Raw genomic sequence first — 20975 nt, 5'->3', positions numbered from 1 at the left:
AGTTTCCATATTAGATGGTTTTATTCTTTTCTGTGCAAAAAAAAAACCATGGTCCCATTTCGGCTTATTGAACATTCGGCGCATACAGAGCATGGCATCCTTGGGCATATTGATTGAATGTTGCATAAGAAACGCAGCAATAGCTGCGAGGCATTTTCATGTTCCTTTCCCATTTCAAGGTTTTCTTTTTTTTACTTTTTCTTACTTTTTCAATGCCCGGTCCCATCTCCCCCGACCGGTCCATCCGGGGGAGATGGGCCAATCTTTTTTTCACTCATGTGTGTTTTTCAGACAATGTTGGGTAGACCGAGACGCACCACATCCACCACATCAAAAGGGACCTACCCCTAGAAATAGTGGTGCGTCTCGGTCTACCCAAGAGAGATGGGCCAAGTTGTTTTCTACTCTCATGTTTTTTTAGACAACGTTGGTAGACCGAGACGCACCACACCAACCAGATCCAAAAGGGACCTACCCCTTAAATTTTCATGATCAGTGGTGCGTCTCGGTCTACCAACACACAAATATCCATTTCTGAAATTTCATGCATTTTACACTTATTGCCGTTCCATCCACTCAATATCCCCCTTTAGAAGTGTGGTAGTAATAGTAGTCGTACTAATTCCCTCCTTTCGCCCTTGTGGTTCCGTAGTATCCGGGCAAGTTACCGCACTACGGGATTTACTCGCAGAAAAGTCGGCTTAAAGCAGAATGATCCTTCGATTCCTCCTTCCTTCTCTTGTCCTGGAGGTTAGTGATACTACGTACTAGGTTGGGCCTGGTTGGTATAAGAATTCGTATGCTGTATGTTATCAGAGGATTTGGAGTCGAATGAGGTAGGCTAAGGATGATCAATATCATAGGATGATTTTGTCTAATGTTTTAATATTAAATTTTATGAATCGCAAGCTGTCTAGTAGACAAATTGCTTGATGAATATGATTGATCGACCCCAGACCAGACCATCTATCTATATTGCGCTTCACCGCATAGGAAAGTAAACGAGATCAAAGTCAAGCAAGAGTAATTGTAGATGTACATGTACAGAAGACCAGGGGGGTAAGTTTAAGGAACGCGACATAATATAACGTTAGCTAGTATAAGATAAAAGAATAGTTACACATGATGGTTTATTCAGATAACGAAGAGAAGGAACACTCACACCGTACAACGGCGCTGTCGGGTTTCTCGTGATATCGTTCGTTACCGCAGACTGGCTGACTGGTAGGTCATTTCAGGTCATTGGTAGAGGTACAAGGGGGAAGAGAGATGAGAGAAGTTTAGAGGAACTTCTTGGGCATGTTCGCACGGCGACGCTTGTAGATGATGTAAGCCACGGCAAGAAGACCCTGGAAGGCGATGATCATGCAGATGAAGAAACCCATGCGCGGGGCGGAGGATGTGATGACTGTAAGTGAGCGAGTTAGTTGCTATTCGTATGGTTTGAAAAAAGAAAGTGGGTGTGCTTACCTCCCAAGAGGTTCTCGGTCAAGCTGAGGTGAGACGAGCGCAAGGTCTCCTGAAGCTGGTTGAAGCGGCCGTGGTAGTCCTTGCCCTCCAGGTCACGCTGGATGGTCTGCAGCATCTGTTCCATTTTCTGGAGTCTGGCGTCGAGGCTGGCGATCTGGTCCTTGCTGGCGAGCTTCTGGAGGAGCTCGACTTGGCGGTTGGCGGCCTTGGTGTCTTGACTTCCGAGTTCACGAAGGATGTTGTCGGTGGCTTGGTTAACGCCCTGAACGCGGTTGCTCAGGTCGGCAAACTGCTGCTCGAAGCCAGTGTTGACAGGGGGTGCCTGCTGCTGCTGTTGAGGAACGGCCTGTTGCTGAGCGGCAATGGGCTGCTGGTTGGTGTTCTGCTGTTGGACGGGCACAGTGCTGCCTGCTCCAGACTCGGCGGATTGGAGAACGAACTTGAAGACTTCGAAGGAGTCAGGGTTCTCGGGGGTTGCAGCGGTAAGACCAAAGACGTTGCCGGTAGGGAGAGCGACCTGCTTGGGTTAGAAGGTTGATGCTAATGGAGATGTGACTTGCATGGACGCACCTTGTCGGTGGAAAAGCACAGCTTGTCGTCGACAGTGACCTCGAAGACAGACTTGGTGTGCTTCAGGCGGACGGTAGAGGGCCGTCCAAGGTTGCGGTAAGGGTAGTCGCAGTGACCAAAGGCCAAGCTATCAACGCTTCTGTGGCTCTTGTAGTCTGTAGTGCCATCGTTGAGGAACCCGCGCACACTTCCACCCTGGCAAATAATTAGCTTTGGCCATCAGACACTAGCTTCTGACTTACCCTTCCGCCATGGCTGTCAATGACCAGAGCAAAACCGTCGAATTGGTTGACGGTATAGATGCTGGAAGTGCCAATTCTGTCTTTGCCGTCCTTGGCATACCAGAGCTGGAGGTTACCTCCACCCCTTTCGGGACCAGTCGCTCGGAATTGGAACTCTGCAGTCCATTCCGATTGCGATACACTATAGAAACGGATCAATATTCAATAGACAAAGAGCAGACGCTGACAGGACTTACGGAGTCTGGGACCAAGCAAATCCCCTTGTGTTGCCAGGGTAAGGCGGTGTCAGGATAATCTTGTTAGAAAGCTAAGGAGCAGTTAGTACACAATGGCCTCGAGCTTCATGATGGGAGTGATCAGCATACGATGTCGGGATTGTGCGATTCTCCTCCAGTCTGCCACCCAGAAATGGCACCGCCATCTGTTGATAACCTGGGAGGCATTAGTATATCAGGAATAGACTCGGGTGAGACCGGTTGGAACAGTGACACTTACGTCTGGCCGAAACCAAAGCTGGAACTTTCAATCACCGATTGAGCTGCGGCAGCAGCAGCCAAAGAAAGGAGAGAAGCAGGGATCTTCATGATGTCTATGCAATCGGAGGCTCGTCACGCAAACAAGTTATGCAGGTACTAAAGTTTCAACAAACAACAATGAGGGGAAAGGCTAAGTATGTATCCAAAGCACAGCAGAAGCAGTCAATGGGTAAGAAATAGAGAGGGATTGATAGTGGGAGAGCCAGATAAGAAGCAGAAGCAGAAGCAGAAGCAGAAGCAAGGTGAAGCTCCGAGTAAGCTTGGTGTATCTTGTTACTGGTCCGACGACAATCTCCGGTTCAACAAGGCGGAGACAACGCGCGAGGTGGTCCACCCAACCACAATGGCGATCACGCAGAAACGGATTTCCCTGGCAATAGAGGTAGTTGCGGGGGAGAAGTCGACCAGATGACGAATTTCCAAGCTAGAGAGAACGACCGAGTGACGGACTCCTACGTCCGAAGCCAAGTCCATTGCCGCAGCAAATCGTAACCAGAAGATCTGCCGGGAAATGCAGGGGACAGATTGGCCTTTCTGCTCCCCGTCCCCTGTCGCGGTCACGTGTTCCCCGCCCCGGATGGGTTCCATGGGCCTAGTATTCTTGTCATTACTATCCTTCTCCCTCCCCAGAACTGGCACAACTTCCTCTCGCCTTTCCATGCCCCACGCTCCTTTCCTTTTCCTTTTCCGGGCGGCGCGTCAAGCGCAAATCTACCAATGACCGATCTATACCCTTATTTGGCGCAGTGCGCCATTGTTGCAACTGCTTTCAAAATCCTTTTGTTCCCCGCATAGTACGTTGGTCCGCAAATGGTCTAGAACAGCACCGCGAGGTTGCAGAACTCACAGCTGAATCGTGGCTGGAACGTGCAGCAAATCCACCGACTTTGAGGTTCATCGAAACTGGCTTGCGATTACACACTCGTTGCCCGTCAAGGAATGGTACTACGAGGTACGTACCCGCCAGCGCATACCGCTTCAAGGGTGATTCATACTGAATTGCGGATTTACGATTAGAAAACGTCGGAATGGACACTCGACTACCCTCCCTTTTTCGCGGCATTCGAATGGGTACTCTCCCAGGCAGCACGTTATGCAGACCCAGCGATGTTGATTGTCAATAACCTCAATCATGATTCATGGCAAACAATCTACTTCCAGAGGGCCACGGTTATCGTCACGGAGCTGGTTATGCTCTTCGCTTTGAGCAGGTATTTCGTCCATAATATATTCTGCGTCGTTCGACTTGCTGATTAGGAACAACCAGATTTGTCAAGTCGGTATCGCAACAAAACAAACATCTTGCGCACATCGCCAGCCTGTCCATCTTCTTGTCCCCCGGTCTGCTTATCATCGACCACATTCACTTTCAGTATAACGGATTTCTTTACGGCATCTTGATTTTGTCAATCGTTTTGGCTCGGAAGCAGTCGACTCTTCTCTACAGTGGGATCAGCTTTGCCGTTTTGTTATGTCTGAAGCACATCTATCTATACCTCGCCTTGGCATACTTCGTCTACTTGCTGAGGGTCTACTGTCTGGACCCGAAGTCGATTTTCCGCCCTCGCTTCTTCAACATCATCAAGCTCGGAGTGTGCGTAGTTGGCGTGTTTGCCTTGGCTTTCGGGCCGTTCGCCTCCTGGGGTCAACTGCTTCAATTGAAGGACAGGCTCTTCCCCTTCTCTAGAGGGTTGTGCCATGCGTACTGGGCCCCGAATGTTTGGGCGATGTACTCTTTTACTGATCGCATCTTGATCCAGCGTAGGTTTAATCATCATAACCCCATGCTTTCGTCCAGAGGAACTAATTAGTGCAGTTGCTCCGCGGTTGGGTCTTCCAGTCAATCAGGACGCTCTGGTCAGTGTCACCCGTGGTCTCGTCGGAGACACGTCTTTCGCTGTGCTTCCTGAAGTCACCAAGGAGCACACGTTTATCTTGACTTTCTTGTTCCAGTTGGTAAGTTTTTATATCCGGTTTGATTGCGCGCAACACCGCTAACGGTCGCTAGCTCCCGTTGATCAAGCTCTGGCGCAACCCTGAATGGGAGACTTTTGTCGGTGCCATCACCCTGTGCGGATATGCATCATTCCTGTTCGGCTGGCACGTCCATGAGAAAGCGGTACTCCTGATCATCATCCCATTCAGCCTCATCGCGCTCAAAGACCGGCGCTACTTTAGCGCGTTCCGCCCCCTGGCTGTCGCCGGACACGTTTCTTTGTTCCCCTTACTCTTTACGGCCGCCGAATTCCCCATCAAAACGGTCTACACGGTCCTGTGGCTTGTGCTGTTCCTCTACGTATTTGATCAGGTGGCACCTGTCTCCGAGCGACGCCGGATCTTCGTCGCCGATCGCTTCTCCCTGCTGTACCTAACCATTGCCATCCCACTGATCATCTACTGCTCCATCCTGCACCAGGTCATTTTCGGACTGGAGCGGTTGCAATTCCTGCCCCTGATGTTCATGAGCAGTTACTCTGCCGTTGGAGTCATGGGTAGCTGGATTGGATTCATGGTAGTTTACTTTACAGCATGATAGAGAGCAAACTGTATAAATATAGATACCAAAAAGTGCTGAAAATTCAATACCATAATAAATAATATTCACACAAAAGTTGGATAAAGAATCATGATGTAATCCACCGCCCGCGCCACAACCAGCCGCACCACACAACACACGTACACACCGCCCTAAATCATCAGACGCGGTGCGCGCCAGTTTGCTCAGTTTGGCTCATCCACGTGCAACCCATCGCCCGAACTCGGACCCACTTGATCAGCCAGTTTTGCAAAGTTTATCATCAGCCATCAGTCCCAATGTAGTTTAGCGCGCATCGGGATCGTTCCCATGGATTGTCACACTGCAGATGAGACTTCCGTTGCTTTCTTCTTCTTTTATCACTTCATGCTTTGTTTCATGCACAATGTGAGTGAGTCAAGTATTGGGTGCTATTTGGGGATATAATCAGCTAATGGATTCCTTTCATGGGTGGAGCGGTTGGATATGCCTTGCGTTGTTGTGGGGAATGTGGTTTGTTTTGGGTAAGTACTTACTAGTATATATCTAGGTGGGTGATAGGTCAGATTGGGGTTACTATGGGGGTGAGTAGAATGAACACGACAGATAGGAAAGAGTTCGGGGAGATGTTTCACTTACTATGGGTTTGTTTAGGTGGCTTTAGGTTTATGTCTTACATGTAGACTGTGTTTCTAGAATGTAACATGGTGGGCGTTTAATTGATGTTGTTCTTCTCGACGGGGCAGAGATTGCATAACCTCTATTTTCGGGTTCTTGCATGAAAGGCTTTGTCTGTACGACAGTTTCCGAATACCATAGAAGAGAGTAGTGATATATTTAGAGTAGTTTATGACAGTAAACAAGCTTCATGCAAGTGATAAAGGAAAGTACCGTTTTTGTTGTTGTGGATTGTTGAATACGGTGGGTGGTGCTGATGTACCCTATAGTTAGCCAACACTGTACCCTGATCGCGATAATAGTGTTTGAAAACTTGGAAGATCAGTCTCTTTTTTGTCTATGAAGCGAGGATAAGAGCAGGGACTATAGAAAGAGAATTATTTAGTTTGTAGAAATGATGGTGGTCTGTAGCTGGTCTGTAGCCGTGATGACTATAGTTTGAGGGTAGTCTTTCAATGTATGACCTAGCGGAGAGCAAGAATTTTACGCGACGGAGACTAAAGCTCGCCTGCTCTATAACTGGCTATTTTTTAGTATTTGCTGTATGCAAAAGTATCAGATCAGTGGAGCTTCTGCTAATCGTTAGGTATACTGCTAAGAAGCCCGGGCTACTCTTGCTCACTATGGAGTGCAAGTCTGTGTAAGTTGATTGCTACCGAGTTTCGCCGATTGTCTGTACCAGATACATAAAGAGCAGGCTATACTCTTTAATAGATATTGATTATCAGCTGGCAAGCTGGTACCATGCACACATGATAAGCTGATCAAGCATGCAAAGTGATACTATAGCCGACTATAATCCGGTAGCAGCAAATATCTCAGCCAAGCTAGTTCGGGGGATGCAGATAAAGGGGATATAATACGCATACCTGCTTCTAGTGAGTCAGAACGAGGTGGGTGCGAGAATGGGCAAGCTCCGAGCATTGAATGGATACCAGGTCAAGTACCCGGGTGAAACTACACGAGAACTGTCAAGTCGAACCATGACACAAACAGAACGAACAGCTTGCTACGACAATAGTAGTAGCACTAAATTACCAGAAACTCAAAGTATATGATTGTAGCAAGTCAGAACGGTATGTAAATCTGGATGTGGCCGCAAATCTACAAGCTTGTTGACCTCGAGTCGCAAGGCCAGTGAGATCGTCCCCGCAGACGGGTTAGGCCGTGATCAGATAGAGCCAGGTAAAGGGAACAGAATCGGTACAGGCAAGACCAAATTTATCTCAGAATAATCTCCGGGAAATGACGAGTCGAATGAGTGCAAAAACATGGGGGTAATGGGGGGAAGAGAGGGACGAGCAGACAGGAAAAGGGCACTGGGGGGCAAAGACGGGGAGTGGGAGAGGGTTAAGGGAAGGAGAAGCAGCCCGAAGCGGTATAGCGGCAGCGAATCCCTACCGAGCGTCCGCCCGACGTCTTGTCCGTTCTGTTCTCCTCCTCTCGGCCAATCACCGTGCCCGGTGCCTCGGCGGCCCTCCCACCACTTGCCGCAATGATCCTCATGGGGCCCGGTTCTGCCGTCGCTCTTTTGCGGCGACCGCTTCTCTCCTTTCTGCCTTCTCCTCCTCTTCTCTTTCTTCTCTTCGCCTTCTCTCTCAGTGCCTCTTCTTCACTGCTGCTATCCCTCACGCCTCGCGCATCTTCCCCGCACGCAGCCCCGTCTCCCTGAGATATTATACCCGCATCTAGATCTCGACTCCACTTTCGACTGAGCTTGCGGCTCCACGCTTCCCTCGTCTCGTGTCTTGGTCGCCCCGGGTCCGCGAAACTGGTGTGAAGCGCGATTGAACACGCGTCGTGTGAGTAAATCCGCGATCTACACTCCCATGCAGACCTCGAATGTTCGTTGGCGACTGCCCAGGCTTGCAGATGCGCCATCGGGTCGCCTTTTATGGATCCCAAGGATCTCTCCGCGCGCAGGCATTTCGCATCGAACCCACGTCTTAAAGCACAATGAGTCTTTTACGTGCTTTGGGTTCTTTTTGCACCGCGCATTGCTCTTTATCTTCTGGATTCTTTGTCCTTTGTCTCTGTCATACGTATAACTAACTATTGTTTGCGCTTTCTAGTCACATCCATGCTTTCCACCACCCCGAGCAGTCTATGATCGATCGTATTATAACTAATATTCCTTGAAGGACCATGGTATGTCGCGAAATATTCCACAATGCGCTGGCTATGAAACGGAATGGATGGCAGGAAGAAAATTCCAACGAGACTGACTTGGCTGTTTAGGTATTGTTCAAGCGGAAACCGGTCCAGTACCTTCCTCGACCGGTCATTGAAGATGACAGCTCCGAGGCATGCATACCCCTCAACTTTCGATCGACGTACCTGCTGACATGAGATTGCAGGTCTGGGTTATCCCGGAGACCAACGAAGTTTTCGTCAACTATGAACCGTATCTGCAAAGAATGGATTTCTACAAGCAGCGGAGGTTCATTTGCGAGATAACAGGCCACTCGGGCCTGACGTTTTTCGAGGCTCTTCGAAGCGAAGTATGCGAGAGACTTATTCGCGCTTTCTTGTTCCCAGACGCTAACGTCCTGTTAGATGGAGGAATCGCGCGAAGTTAACAGCGCATTCCCCGATGCCCTCAAAGAACCCATTCTGCGCCGACTTCAGTTCTCCACAGTATCGCGGGTCGATAACCTTGGTATGTACATAGATGGTCGATATCATGGACATCTTAAGTGGAAGCTAACATGCGCATTTTAGTGGATGAAGTTTACGAGGTAATTACGTGGTTTGGAATATATTTGCCGATTTGCATGTCGCTAACTAGTATTAGGAGTTTAAGCAGGATTTTTACCCAGGAGAACCCGTCCTGATTTTACTGGATGATAATACTCGTCTTCACGGCACAATCCGAGACAAAGTCAATTTTCCGGACCAGCTCAACCCCGATGGAACACTTAAAAGGCCAGCCTATTCCACGTATCTCGTCAAAGTTACGGATCGTCCGAATGAAGAGGCGCTACTGGACCAGGAGCACATCACTCGCGACCGGAAGACATTCACCAAGCAAATGCTGCGTGCGTTCATCAAAAACAACGTAACTCGAGAATCGTGGAATGGTGCGCCGTGGCTGGTGAAACCTTCTATTGCGGAGGAGTTTAGGATTCCGACTGAAGTACCAAAGCACCTGCAGTACGGGGCAAAGGTTGCAGAGAAGAAGGCGATGAAAAAAGCGGACCAGGAAGGCTTCTTTGGCTTTTTCGCATCCCAGCAATTACCCGAGTTGAAGCCCGCGGTAAAGGGCCAGAAAGGCAAGCCTTCCCAACAGGATATGGCCCGGAACAAAGAAGCACAGTTCCTCGAATACCAACGCTCGCTCAACGGCAACCCGACTTTTGTTGTCGCCAATAAGCCCACAAACGGAGCAGCCCGATCCACCAAGACCCAGGAGACGGAAAAGAAGCCACAGCCTGCCCCTGCGGTTGTCGTCAAAGCCGAGCCTCCCAAGGAGCCATCTCCTCCCCCAATCAAGTACCCTATTGAGGATCTCGATATTGCACCAGACCGCGAAAAGAAGAAGCAACGCCCGGAATTGAAGTTCTTGACCGTGGACGAGACCGATGATCCCGAGGATGCTGATCTCCTGCATGATGATATTGACTTGGAATCAGTCGGGCGTCTTCTGGAAACATGGAACACTCTTAACGTCTATTGCGAAGTTTTCCAGCTCGATTCTTTCACTTTCGATGATTTCGTCCAGGCTATGCGGTTTTCATCTGAGGACGTGGACTGCGAGCTATTCGTGGAGATGCACTGCGCCGTCCTGAAGAAGTTGGTCAATGCGGAGAAGGATGACAATGGCGCTGTCCAGATATCTCTACCGGAACTTCCAGACGAAGAAGAGGACGAATCTGAGGAGGAAGACGAGGAAGAGGAGGACGAACCGACACCCGAACCTGAGCCAGTGGTCACGAGAATGACCACTCGGAGTAGCCTGGCGAAGGCTGAAGCAGAGAATCTCAAAGCGCAGGCGGACCGGGATCGGTCGAGCTCCGTGGAGGTCAAGATTCATCGCGCTGCGGAGATGTTTGGGGAGTACGGCTGGATCGATCGCCTGCGGAAGCGTGATTTCCGAAACGGGGGTTGGGAAATGGTGATGATTGGACTCCTGCACCAGTTGTCCGCCCGTCCACGGATGGAGAAGGTGTGCAATGAGATACTGAAGCACCTAGCTCCATTGGACGCGGAACCCACCCAGGAGACTGCGCAAGCTCAGTACTCTACGCTGGATGTGAACCTGCGCGTCCAGGCTCTCCAGATCATCTGCATGCTCAGCCTAGAGACTAAAGCCATCCGCAACTATCTGGAGGAGTGCAGTAACCAGATGACCGAGTTCCGGAAGGAGAAGATCGAGTACCAGAAGGCGCGCAAGGCAGCGTATGTATATCTTGTTGAACTGATTCCGTTTGCACAAAAGCTTTTGCGATAGACTGGCTAACTTTTTTATGATCACAGTCTTGAAGAACTCCGCCGGTTACATCAGGAGCGCAAAGCTCTGCAGCCCGAACCGGAAAAGTCACCCAGCCCAGCACCTGAGTTGGAAGCCCTGGAAGATTCCAAAATGACAGGCGTGGATGGCGATTCGGAAGCTGTGGATTCGGATGAGGAAGAGGTTCCTCAGCGGACGCTTCGTGGAGGCATAGACCGGGCGCTTGAACGTAAGCGCAAGCAGGAGGAAGAACGCGAGAGAAAAGAACAACTCGCCAAGCAACCCAAGGGCTCCAAACAGTTCCAACGAGTGCTTAAGAAAATCGAGGACCAAAAGGCCAACATCCAGAAGCTTGAAAATAAGATCAATGTCGTCGATAATGATCTAAGAGAAGCCGACTGCCCGCGGACCAGGTGTCTTGGAAAGGATCGGTTTTGCAACCGCTATTGGTGGTTCGAGCGCAACGCCATGCCATACGGTGGGATGCCCAATAGCTCAACGGCAGAAGCGCAGTACGCCAACGGTCGCCTATGGGTTCAAGGACCCGATGAGATGGAGCGTGTAGGGTTCATCGACGTCTCAGATGATCTGAGGAAACAATACCAGAAGGACTTCCAGACTACTCCCGCGGAGCGCAAGAAGACCGAGGAAGGACATACCAGACTCACCAATGCCACCGAATGGGGCTACTACGAGGACCCAGAGTCGATCGACGCACTTCTCGACTGGCTTGATTCGCGAGGCCACCGCGAGTCCAAACTCCGCAAGGAATTGCTGCTGCAGCGTGATAATATCGTGAAGTACATGAAACACCGCAAAGAGTACCTACAGCCGACGTCCGACGACGAGGAGTCGGAGGATGTCCCGGCCAAGCGCATGATAACGCGGAACAAGACGTATGTGGATGATAATAAGCATCGCTGCATGCGTTGGCGCAATACCACGGCATTGTCGGACAATGGTCATCTTCATGTGGATGCTTCACGGCCGACGAAGCGGGCGAAGAGGATGACGGATGAGCCCAAAGAAATCAAGGCGACCAACCGTCAAGGCAAACCGCTTACACGACAGGGCACCAGATACAACTTTTAAAGCAGCCCATCGAGGCTTCTTTTTCATTTTGGTTTTTGGACATACAGGTGTTTCTGGGGGTTGAACTGCATGCATTGCTGAGGATACTTGGAGTTGTCAGCAACCCAAAAAAGGTTAGTATATCGATAGAATTGCATGAGCGACGCGACCATGATGCTTTTGATTTCCCGCATATATTTCCATTCTATGTTATACTTGAGTTCGTGATAGACGGGAAAGGGGAGTGTTGCTGGGCTGCGGAGGATGAGATTTACAAGGCATTGCCAAGTATATATATAACTGTTCAAAAGGAAAGAGAACTGCCTGCCCCTAACTCGCGGGGATTGTACATTATCTACCGAGAAGACGAATAGAGGGGATACTGGTATAGTTGATCTAAGTATTAAGTGGTGGAGTTAGCTATCTTTATCTCCGGATGAGTAACGCCGCGGCTGCGGTTGGCCGTCCAAATCCGGAAAAATACGACCGCCCGCCACTCGGAAGCCGAGGTGTTATGTGACGGTATTCAGCTGACTGGGAAGTGGCAGCGGCTGGTATCGGCATGTCAGCCCGTAACGTCATCCCCGGCGATTCTGAGTTTCCGCTCTTCAGGCCGCCCGACGGAGTGCCACCATGACGATGCTTTATCATCCTACGCCTGGTGTCTGGGGCGTTGCTCGCTATTAGGCCTTTCTTTTGTTATCTGACTCCCCTCTTGTTGAACTTATCTCCGGCGTGAGAAGATATCTTTCTGACTATTCACCCCGCGGCATCCTATCTCCATGGCCCCGATCCTCCGCTAGCCCGCGACAGACCTTGCTGCAGTCTCCTCAGATCACCCCCCGAAGAAGCACCGGGTCTCGTGCCAGTCTTGTGCTCATGTCGGCTGTCATTTCGGACCATGCTCAGCCTGACTCTTCTACTACCGGATCCGACCCCTCACAGTTTCGTCCTACATCACCATCCGTAAACAATTCCCAATCGTTCTCTCCTCAGATGGAGCAGGTCGCACAGTCGAGACCGGCCCGAGGCTCGACACCAGGCGATGCAACTGATCGCCTAGCCGTGGGTACGGCGCAGACGACCGCCGTCGACGATGCCTCCACCCCGCGTCCGTCGCAAAAGAGCCGTGGCGCAACACAAGAAGTCAACAAGCGGAGCGTGGACTACTTATTACGAAGTGGAGTGGCGGGGGGTTTGGCGGGATGTGCGGTGAGTTTTGCTTCTGCAGGAACGCAGAGGATCGGAATGCGAACCGGACGTGATGGACTAATTTGTGTCACCTAGGCCAAAACTGTTGTCGCTCCTCTCGACCGCGTCAAGATCCTGTTTCAAGCGTCCAATCCACAATTCGCCAAGTATTCCGGTAGCTGGTTTGGCTTAATATCTGCAGTTCGCGATATCAGGCGCCATGAGGGCCCCAGAGGTCTTTTCAAGGGCCATTCGGCGACATTACTCCGCATTTTCCCCTATGCCGCTATCAAGTTCCTCGCCTACGAGCAGATCCGAGCGGTGGTGATTCCGTCGCGCGACAAGGAAACACCGCTGCGCCGACTCGTCTCTGGAAGCATGGCCGGCATGACTTCTGTCTTCTTTACGTATCCGTTAGAACTTATTCGAGTACGCTTAGCATTTGAGACGAAACACACATCTCGCTCGTCGTTCCGCGATATCATACGACAGATTTACAACGAGCGGGTCACTATGCCATCATCGACGGGGGCATCTGTAAAAGAAGCCCCAGTGACCGCCACTGCAGAGAGTCTCTCATCGACGGTGAACAAAGTTGTTCCTCGTTCTGGGCTGGCCAACTTTTACCGCGGATTCGGCCCGACTCTCATGGGAATGCTTCCCTACGCCGGAATATCCTTCCTCACCCATGACACCGTTGGTGATTGGCTGAAATCGCCGACGCTATCCCCTTACACCACGATACCTGAATTCGAAGAAACCGGACACCCGAAGAAACATCATCGGCAGCAACTAACCGCCGCTGCGGAGCTTTTCTCCGGAGCGATCGCGGGTGTTGTGTCACAGACTTCCTCGTATCCGTTCGAAGTGATGCGACGACGCATGCAAGTCGGCGGCGTCGTCGGCGATGGCCACCGACTCGGCATTGTCGAGACCGCCCGCACGATATTCCTTGAACGGGGCTTCCGTGGCTTCTGGGTTGGGCTGACGATCGGATACCTCAAGGTGATTCCGATGACGGCCACCGGATTCTTCGTTTATGACCGGTTGAAGGGAAGACTTGGCATTTAAGAACCAAACTAAACCACTGTGGATCTGCAGAACTTGTTTTCATCTTTTTTTCATTGTCTAGATATATACCGAGTTGGCGTCGTTGGATTCGATACCTGCACCTGCATTTGTTCATACCCAAATTATCGCATGTACGAGAGCCTGGTCTGGGCTCGGCTTCCATGGGAACGGATGACGGAATATTGTATATACATATACATTTTAGAATGGCTAGCGCTGCGCACTATCTCAGTGAGAGCTGATAGCTGCGATCGGTTGATAGTTGGAGCGATCTACATCTTATCGCGATCATATGCAATCATACAAAGAGAACCGTTATATCATCCAGCCAAGTGTTACTCCTTATTAAGTCCATCATCACTTCTTCTGTACCTAGTATCATCCTCGTACATCACAGATTATGAATCGTCAATCTACAACCTGTAGAGGGGAGTGGTACATCGAAGTATCTAGATCCTGGAGGAGGTGAAGGAAGTCCGAAAATCCACCCCTCCGATTGGCCACCCACGGCGGCGCACAGACCACCCAAAAAAAGTTCCCGTTCGATGAACTTCTCTGCAATCATCTCCAAATCCAATACTTCTGTTTTTCTCATTTCTCCCCTCACATACACAAGATACAAGATACGAATACATCTAGCATAATGACCACCCGCAAGCGCAACGACTTCCTCGACATCGTCGAAAGCGACGCCGAATCCGGCAACGACGACCGCGGCTACGACTCCGAAGCAGCGGAGCAAGAAAAGAGCAAAGGCCGGGCCGTGAAGCGCCGGCGCACGCAACCAGTGCAGTCGACGAGCGATCTACACGGCTTGAACGATGGTTCGGAGGATGAGGATTCTGATAACGGGGTTGGGTTGGGAGATAGTGAGGATGAGAGAGTGGTTATGAAGGGGAGGAGCAAGAAGAGCAAGAAACAGGCTGCTGCTGCTGGATCGGAGGATGAGGATGAAGATGAGGAGGACAAAATGAGTGATAACGACGAAGACCACTACCTGGACGCCAGAACGGAAACCACAGAAGAATCCTCCTCCAAGAAATCAACAAGCAAGAAACCGCTCGACAAAGCCAAGAAGGCGCCTAAGAAGAACAAAACGGGCGTGATTTACTTCTCCTCCCTGCCTCCGTACCTGAAACCGTTTGCGCTCAAGAACCTTCTCGAGACGCGGTCGTTCGGGCCGATTACGAGGGTGTTCTTGTCGCCTGAAGTCCGCCCTGCTAGTGCGCCTCGTCGGAGATCTAATAAGCGGAAGACGTACTCGGATGGATGGGTTGAGTTTGCGTCGAAGAAGACGGCGAAGATTTGTGCGGAGACGTTGAATGCGACGATTATCGGGGGTAAGAAGGGCGGGTGGTATCATGATGATGTGTGGAATATGAAGTATTTGAAGGGGTTCCGGTGGGCGGATCTGATGGAGCAGGTGCAGAGGGAGAGGTCGGAGAGGGAGGCGAGGAAGAGGGTGGAGGATTCGAGGGCTAGGAAGGAGGATAAGGTGTTCTTGGAGGGGTATGAGAAGGGCAAGGTTATTGAGGGGATTCAGAAGAAGAATGAGGAGAAGGGGAAGAAGAAGAAGGATAGTGCGAGGGATGTTAGGATGGTGTTTAAGCAGAACGAGGTTAAGTTGGGGAGGGATAAGAGTGTGGAGGATCCGGGGAAGTTGGGAAATGATACGAAGAGGGTGTTGGGGAAGATTTTCTGATCTACTACTATTTTCGTTTATGTAGTCTAGGTTTCCTTTTCTTGGTTAATAGATATCCCTATTGTCTTGTTCATTGGTCTATGGATGTGGTGGTGTATGCTAGCACTATAGTATGGGTATAGATACGGAGATCTGTTCCTTAGGCTGTACATAGAGAAGAAGGTTTTCCATGCGTTAAATGAGATTGCTCCTCATGACCATGTCAAAGCATAATGATGCCCTCTCCTAAAACCCTAGCTTACCGTCCCGATACCAGTAGCGTCCGCAAAGACTAGATTAATTTTAGTCCTGCTTGACATTGAACGAAGCTGTGATCAACGATACAACACACCGACAATGGATGTTCCATTTTAATCAAGACCAGCTACTCCGGTAGATTCTAATACTGCGGTTTCTGTGGGAAGATATGCGCGTGTGAAAGCAGTGCCTTCAAATACTCTCGAGAGGCTCTGCTTCGGTCAAAATAGTCGAAGCCATGCTGTGCTGTACCGTCAGTTCCTTGAGCCGTGATTTTATTTGGGTAGCATTGATCGTGTCATATATCAACCGAGAAAGAATGTGCTTTGGTGAAAGAAATTGATTGACACCAGGTGATTTCTGTGAGACGCCAGCTAATCGGAACTCAGGTGGGAAGCGTCCAAGGTATCATAGAGCAGTAGTCAAGATATCCATTAGAATATATTTTCCGAGTAATGAAAGAAGGTGTTGCTGCCATAAGCAGATTAAAGAAGACCTACAACCACTATACTGATAGTGAAGTCCCAGAGGTTCTGTCCTGCAGATAATGTGCCTCATCACAAACCGCCAGTTCAAAGCAACCACTCATATAGTCAGGAAAGTTAGGATTGTGTGTATATCGGAACCACAGCCAACTTGTAACCAGGCTCAATTCTCTCCAGCTACGCTGGTTGACAATCATCTGTCCATCCTTGTTGGGCATCCATAATCTCGACCGAAGCTGTTTCCACCAGCGTGTGTACTGGCGCCTTTCAATAGCAGAATACTCAACAAAGACCATGCGGTGCTGGGAGGGGGGAATGTCATCACCACTCCGGATCCGTAAAGAACAGAATGCTAATTGCTGTAAAGTCTCGGTAGGTTTTTGAGGATTCTGGTCCACTCATGCTTCCGCTTCGCATGCGATTGGCGGCCTATCACGCGTGATCCAATCGCGAAACCCCTTTCTTTGATCTTGATTGTTCAGAGTTCTGAAATATGTACGGCCCTGCTGTAGAGCCCAGTGAGTAATAGAAGTGACTTCGAGGGGATAACAGCCAGGGGGGCTGGGTAGGTTCTGATTGTGTACAGCTACATATTGTCCGAGTTGTATTTATAAACCAGATGGTACTATCAGGTGCTTTATCCAGAGTGCTGGAGCACAAAGCAGGGAATATATCCAGACTCTTGGACTAGCCCAGTAGTATTTTCAGTGAATTTCTTATATTCTTCTTGCAGGTCTTGTAGATAAGAAAGGGCTTCAAATATCTTAAGTGCTGCCGAACCGCTGACTGCAACTTGATTTTGTGCTTGGTATAGGTTTCCTCCAGTTGCGGTAGACTTTGCTTCGATTATAAGGAAGGGAAAACGCCAAGGGGCGTTAAATGAGGGTCGCTAATAAGAGTGAAGGTTTATTGCCGGTATTGCAGTAAAGTTCCTGCAACGACACTGCCCTTCTTTGGTAGTAGGCGATGCGCAAACGTACCCAGCTCATTCCGTCCCAAATTCGCCAACCAAACCACATCTCAACCCAGGAACCCCTCAAAGGATGGGCACGAAGACGGGGAACGCGGAAACGAGATTGGCAACCTCAGGAGACGTCACGTATCCGTCAAAGTCACTCTCGCTATCCGACGCGACCTCCTCTAAATCCAGATACTGCACACGAGCCATTATCCTTGGGCAACAAGCGCAACAGCGAATTGCAATACGAGTGCGTTACCTAATTCCATCGGCGACATCTGACCATGGGCTGCACCATCAGCTAAATCTAGCATTTTGAGACAACTACCAACTTACTCTCATGCGTTTGTTGATTTGACTAGGAGAGCGCAGCTCCACTAGTACTCCTTTCAACGCCCATACAGCTGTTCTTGTCCTGCTCACTGATGTTTCTCCCATAGAAAACACCTTCGTTCGTCAGTAGGTTATCTTGCTTAACGCAGTAAAGGAAGCAAGCCAAGTGTGCCATTTCCAAGGTCCAGCTGGACGGGCTCGTCATATTATGCAACATAGAGATTAGTGCCTATTTGGACAGAGATCATCTTGTCGCACTGCGTTGAGCCATCATGTTTAGTGGAGAGATTTCGAGGATTTCCATCGTCACTGTGCTATTAGAGTTGGAAACGAGGGCATCTGAGCTTGACAGAAGAACAGGTGACCAGTAGCTAAATTTTAGGCACGCATCGAATCGGTAGTCGGTGAGCTGTTGTGTAGAGCAGCAACCAGATATGATATAAATAGTCAAATGATTCGGGGTTACTGGAATTGTCTCTGAAGATTCATGATTCCATAGAGTTGATATGAGATCGGATTTGTCGGGCAAATGCTGTATTGGCCCTTGTCTAATAGGAAACAAAATCAAGCGGGATTATAGCAACACAAAGAACGAGCATTCATCTTGGGTAGAGTACTCTGAGACATCTTCTCATAGAAATGCAGTTAGCAGGACAATAAATTGGACGTCGTAAAGAGTGCACATATTACTTTCTAGTGCTTCTGTTTTGCCGCAATGGTCGTGTTGATGCCTCGAAATCCTGCGAAGTATCATATGTGGAGGGGTCGAATATAGCATGCGGTAGCTCAACGGCATCTAATAACGCAAGCCAGTGTATAGGAAGAAAACCTGGATTATCCATGCAAGGAGTAGGTATAACTGTGCAGGTGAAGTAGTATATTTTGTTCCACAAGATGTCATGAACAGTTTCACAGTATATCAGAATAATGCTATCGAACTCCTGTGGTAGAAGATGTCACAGTCTCGTCGTTCTACTGGGTACCAGGTTTCATGGAATTTCGCGAACTGTGAAAAATAACCTAAAAAGGTGATTAGCTCTATATTCTGTTCATTAGATCAGTGCAAATCCCACAATTTGTGACCTCCTCAGAGCTGGTTGTCCGCCCTCCATCTCCCAGACCTCTACAAATGCTGAGAACGGACCATACCCAATCACACGCAACAACTTTAGTTTTGACTTCCTTGTACAACCCTGGTGTGGATATTTGAAGCTCATCTGTCACAAATTCGGTCTTGGATGTATCGTGGGAGTCCTCGTCTCTATATTCTGCGATTAACTAATTGCGCGTGCTTATGAAGTGCTGTGGAGGATTGTCATCGAGGTATTCTCAGATTCAGTCTTGGGGAATACTTGGACTTGGTGTCTGACATGCCAGTGTATTTCCACGAATCCAGATAGATGGGCGACTGGCAAAACAATGAAGCAGCGTCCATTATAGACAGTTGAGTATTGCCCACGATTTCAGTTCTTGGACAAACGTCTGGGATAAGTCGTATCGTTTATGTCATGAGTGTTCAATGACTATGCGAACCCTCGAGTTTACCGACCAAACTAGCGGGACTTGCTTCAAATAGAAAGAAAATGTCGATTTCTCACTGACACTCTGGAACACCGTCGGCACAGGACTAAGATCAGCGGCCCCTGAGGCATTCTAGAACCCAAGATATTGTGCATCATTAACGAATGGAGTTGCTGTTGGTAAAAGCCTGGGTATCAAATTCTGAAGTCAGCTCGCAGCCATGCATATAAGTGACAATTCTGATAACGGTTCCCACAATAGTGATACGATCAAAGAATCCCACCCGCCAGGCCATGACAAAGAGGACTTTGAGGCCGAAAAGATGAAGGAGTGTTCCATTCTATTAGTTTCAAGATTGTGTATGCCCTACCTAGCATACCATTGTCATCGCCTTAAATGTAGCAGTCTGAATCTGACTAGGTCCCCAGTGCTTCGGCGCTATAGTACATAGCTTATTGGTGCTGTGATACTCACGCCGCAGTAGCGTAGTTCTGATGTCCATGAGGCAATGGACCAGAAAGCCCACCGTAGCAGTGCCCTATATGATGACTTGTTCCTTCATAGGGTTCTTATAATTGACTAACCAGCACTTGGACTGGCGTGCGACTTCTCCACCAAGGATATAGTAGCCGCGAACGACGGGGTAGTATCGGATTCCTTTTTCCTCCAACCAAATAGTCAGCTTGCTCAAGGGAGTTATTTTTGCATGCAGTGCATATCGAGAAGACATTATTACGTCTTAACAGTGGTTCCTGCATATATTCTGGTCTTTCCCATCGTATGCACGAAAATATCTCTCCCTGTGTATAATAATAAGGTATGCATGTTCGCGTATCCATATAATTGCTGCTGTTGTGTTGTTTGATAGTTTTCGTCTTGAAAGATGCAGGTCACCTGTTTGTAGTGAAGCCTAATCGCCCTCCGCTCCTATTCTGAATGTTGGCAGAGTATTACTGCTTGGCAGTACTAGTTTGATGACGGCGAAGGGTCCTCTCCGTCCACTTCTTGTGTCATCTGCCGCTATCATCAGCGATACTGAGGGCCTTTATAAATGACTGAGGCTTTTTGCTCAGTTCCGTCCTGTGGACAAAACCGCACAGCCCGCTGGCTGATCTTGCTTTAGCCACCATATTTGCTCCGTACTGGAGCGAACGGATCAATGATGTCGGATCTATGTCTAATAGGATGTGAAAGAGGCAAACGTAGGCAAGGCAAATCATGTTCATTCTAACTAACTAAGTGTATTCACGTAAGAGATATCATTATACGAATAATGATCGTTCGTCCGTAACCGGAAGGGGCGTCCTGCCCGCTGCAATATTAGTACTGTTCGGACCAATTCTTATTCTTGCCCATAGGGCTCTAAGACGGACGAACAGTACTTTGAATGTACTCCATGTACAAGCCGAGCGAAAAGAACCAGATTTTCTGATTCTCGGCCTTTCTTTTACCTAGGGTTACGGCATTATGCAATGTCTGAATTTCATCTTGGGGCCAAGCGATTAGGGCATTGTGGTAGTAATGAACTGACATGTGGGATGAAAGCCTATATAATCTATTGAGTAAGATTGGTTCTCCCTCTGACTAGTGCGATAGGGTTCGCGAATGGAGTGTAGATCTAGGATATAATCGAGTTGTGTGGAAGGAAGAAGATGAGGCCTGCAGAATCTGAATTTATATAGAGCATCCGAACATGATCTATTCAATACCTGCAGTTACTGCCAGCTACGATATTCACGATGATCATGTCGGTCGTGAAGCGATACTTCAGTTGAGAAATACAAGTCAGACTTCACCAATCCTAATCAATGTCTAATCATTCACTTCATCTATGATAACTTTTTGTGTATCAGACCGGATATTGTTAACCATAACGATATCAGAATAGCCATGAAAACGCCAGAAACCCCTATGTGCAGTCGTGATTAAGAAAGTCCCGTGGAAC

At 49.1% G+C, this 20975-nt stretch overlaps 5 protein-coding genes across 5 annotated transcripts; 4 read left to right on the top strand and 1 right to left on the bottom strand.

The window, feature by feature from the left end:
* Positions 1–1280: 1280 nt before the first annotated feature.
* Positions 1281–2866, bottom strand: AtWU_03235 (putative lectin family integral membrane protein; the record flags this gene model as incomplete). Its single annotated transcript, XM_035498348.1, has 7 exons — positions 1281–1408; positions 1471–1987; positions 2041–2235; positions 2283–2463; positions 2519–2589; positions 2648–2714; positions 2778–2866. 7 exons carry the CDS (start codon positions 2864–2866, stop codon positions 1281–1283), a joined length of 1248 nt encoding a protein of 415 aa, XP_035354241.1.
* Positions 2867–3535: 669 nt separating this feature from the next.
* Positions 3536–5351, top strand: AtWU_03234 (dolichyl-P-Glc:Glc1Man(9)GlcNAc(2)-PP-dolichol alpha-1,3-glucosyltransferase ALG8; the record flags this gene model as incomplete). The annotated part of the gene is made up of 6 exons (XM_035498347.1): positions 3536–3612; positions 3692–3770; positions 3836–4029; positions 4086–4579; positions 4635–4774; positions 4827–5351. 6 exons carry the CDS (start codon positions 3536–3538, stop codon positions 5349–5351), a joined length of 1509 nt encoding a protein of 502 aa, XP_035354240.1.
* Positions 5352–8156: 2805 nt separating this feature from the next.
* AtWU_03233 (DDT domain protein) lies at positions 8157–11553 on the top strand (the record flags this gene model as incomplete). Its single annotated transcript, XM_035498346.1, has 7 exons — positions 8157–8159; positions 8250–8315; positions 8369–8512; positions 8568–8670; positions 8733–8749; positions 8806–10409; positions 10488–11553. The coding sequence occupies 7 exons, from the start codon at positions 8157–8159 to the stop codon at positions 11551–11553; spliced, it is 3003 nt and encodes a 1000-aa protein (XP_035354239.1).
* An 858-nt stretch (positions 11554–12411) lies between these two features.
* On the top strand, positions 12412–13794 carry AtWU_03232 (coenzyme A transporter; the record flags this gene model as incomplete). Its single annotated transcript, XM_035498345.1, has 2 exons — positions 12412–12744; positions 12820–13794. 2 exons carry the CDS (start codon positions 12412–12414, stop codon positions 13792–13794), a joined length of 1308 nt encoding a protein of 435 aa, XP_035354238.1.
* Positions 13795–14437: 643 nt separating this feature from the next.
* Positions 14438–15496, top strand: AtWU_03231 (RNA-binding ATPase activator ESF2; the record flags this gene model as incomplete). The annotated part of the gene is made up of 1 exon (XM_035498344.1): positions 14438–15496. The coding sequence occupies one exon, from the start codon at positions 14438–14440 to the stop codon at positions 15494–15496; it is 1059 nt and encodes a 352-aa protein (XP_035354237.1).
* Positions 15497–20975: the final 5479 nt, after the last annotated feature.

This window comes from Aspergillus tubingensis (assembly GCF_013340325.1).
Source record: "Aspergillus tubingensis WU-2223L DNA, scaffold_4, whole genome shotgun sequence".
Taxonomy (NCBI): domain Eukaryota; kingdom Fungi; phylum Ascomycota; class Eurotiomycetes; order Eurotiales; family Aspergillaceae; genus Aspergillus; species Aspergillus tubingensis.
This window is presented reverse-complemented; position numbering and strand designations above follow the sequence as displayed.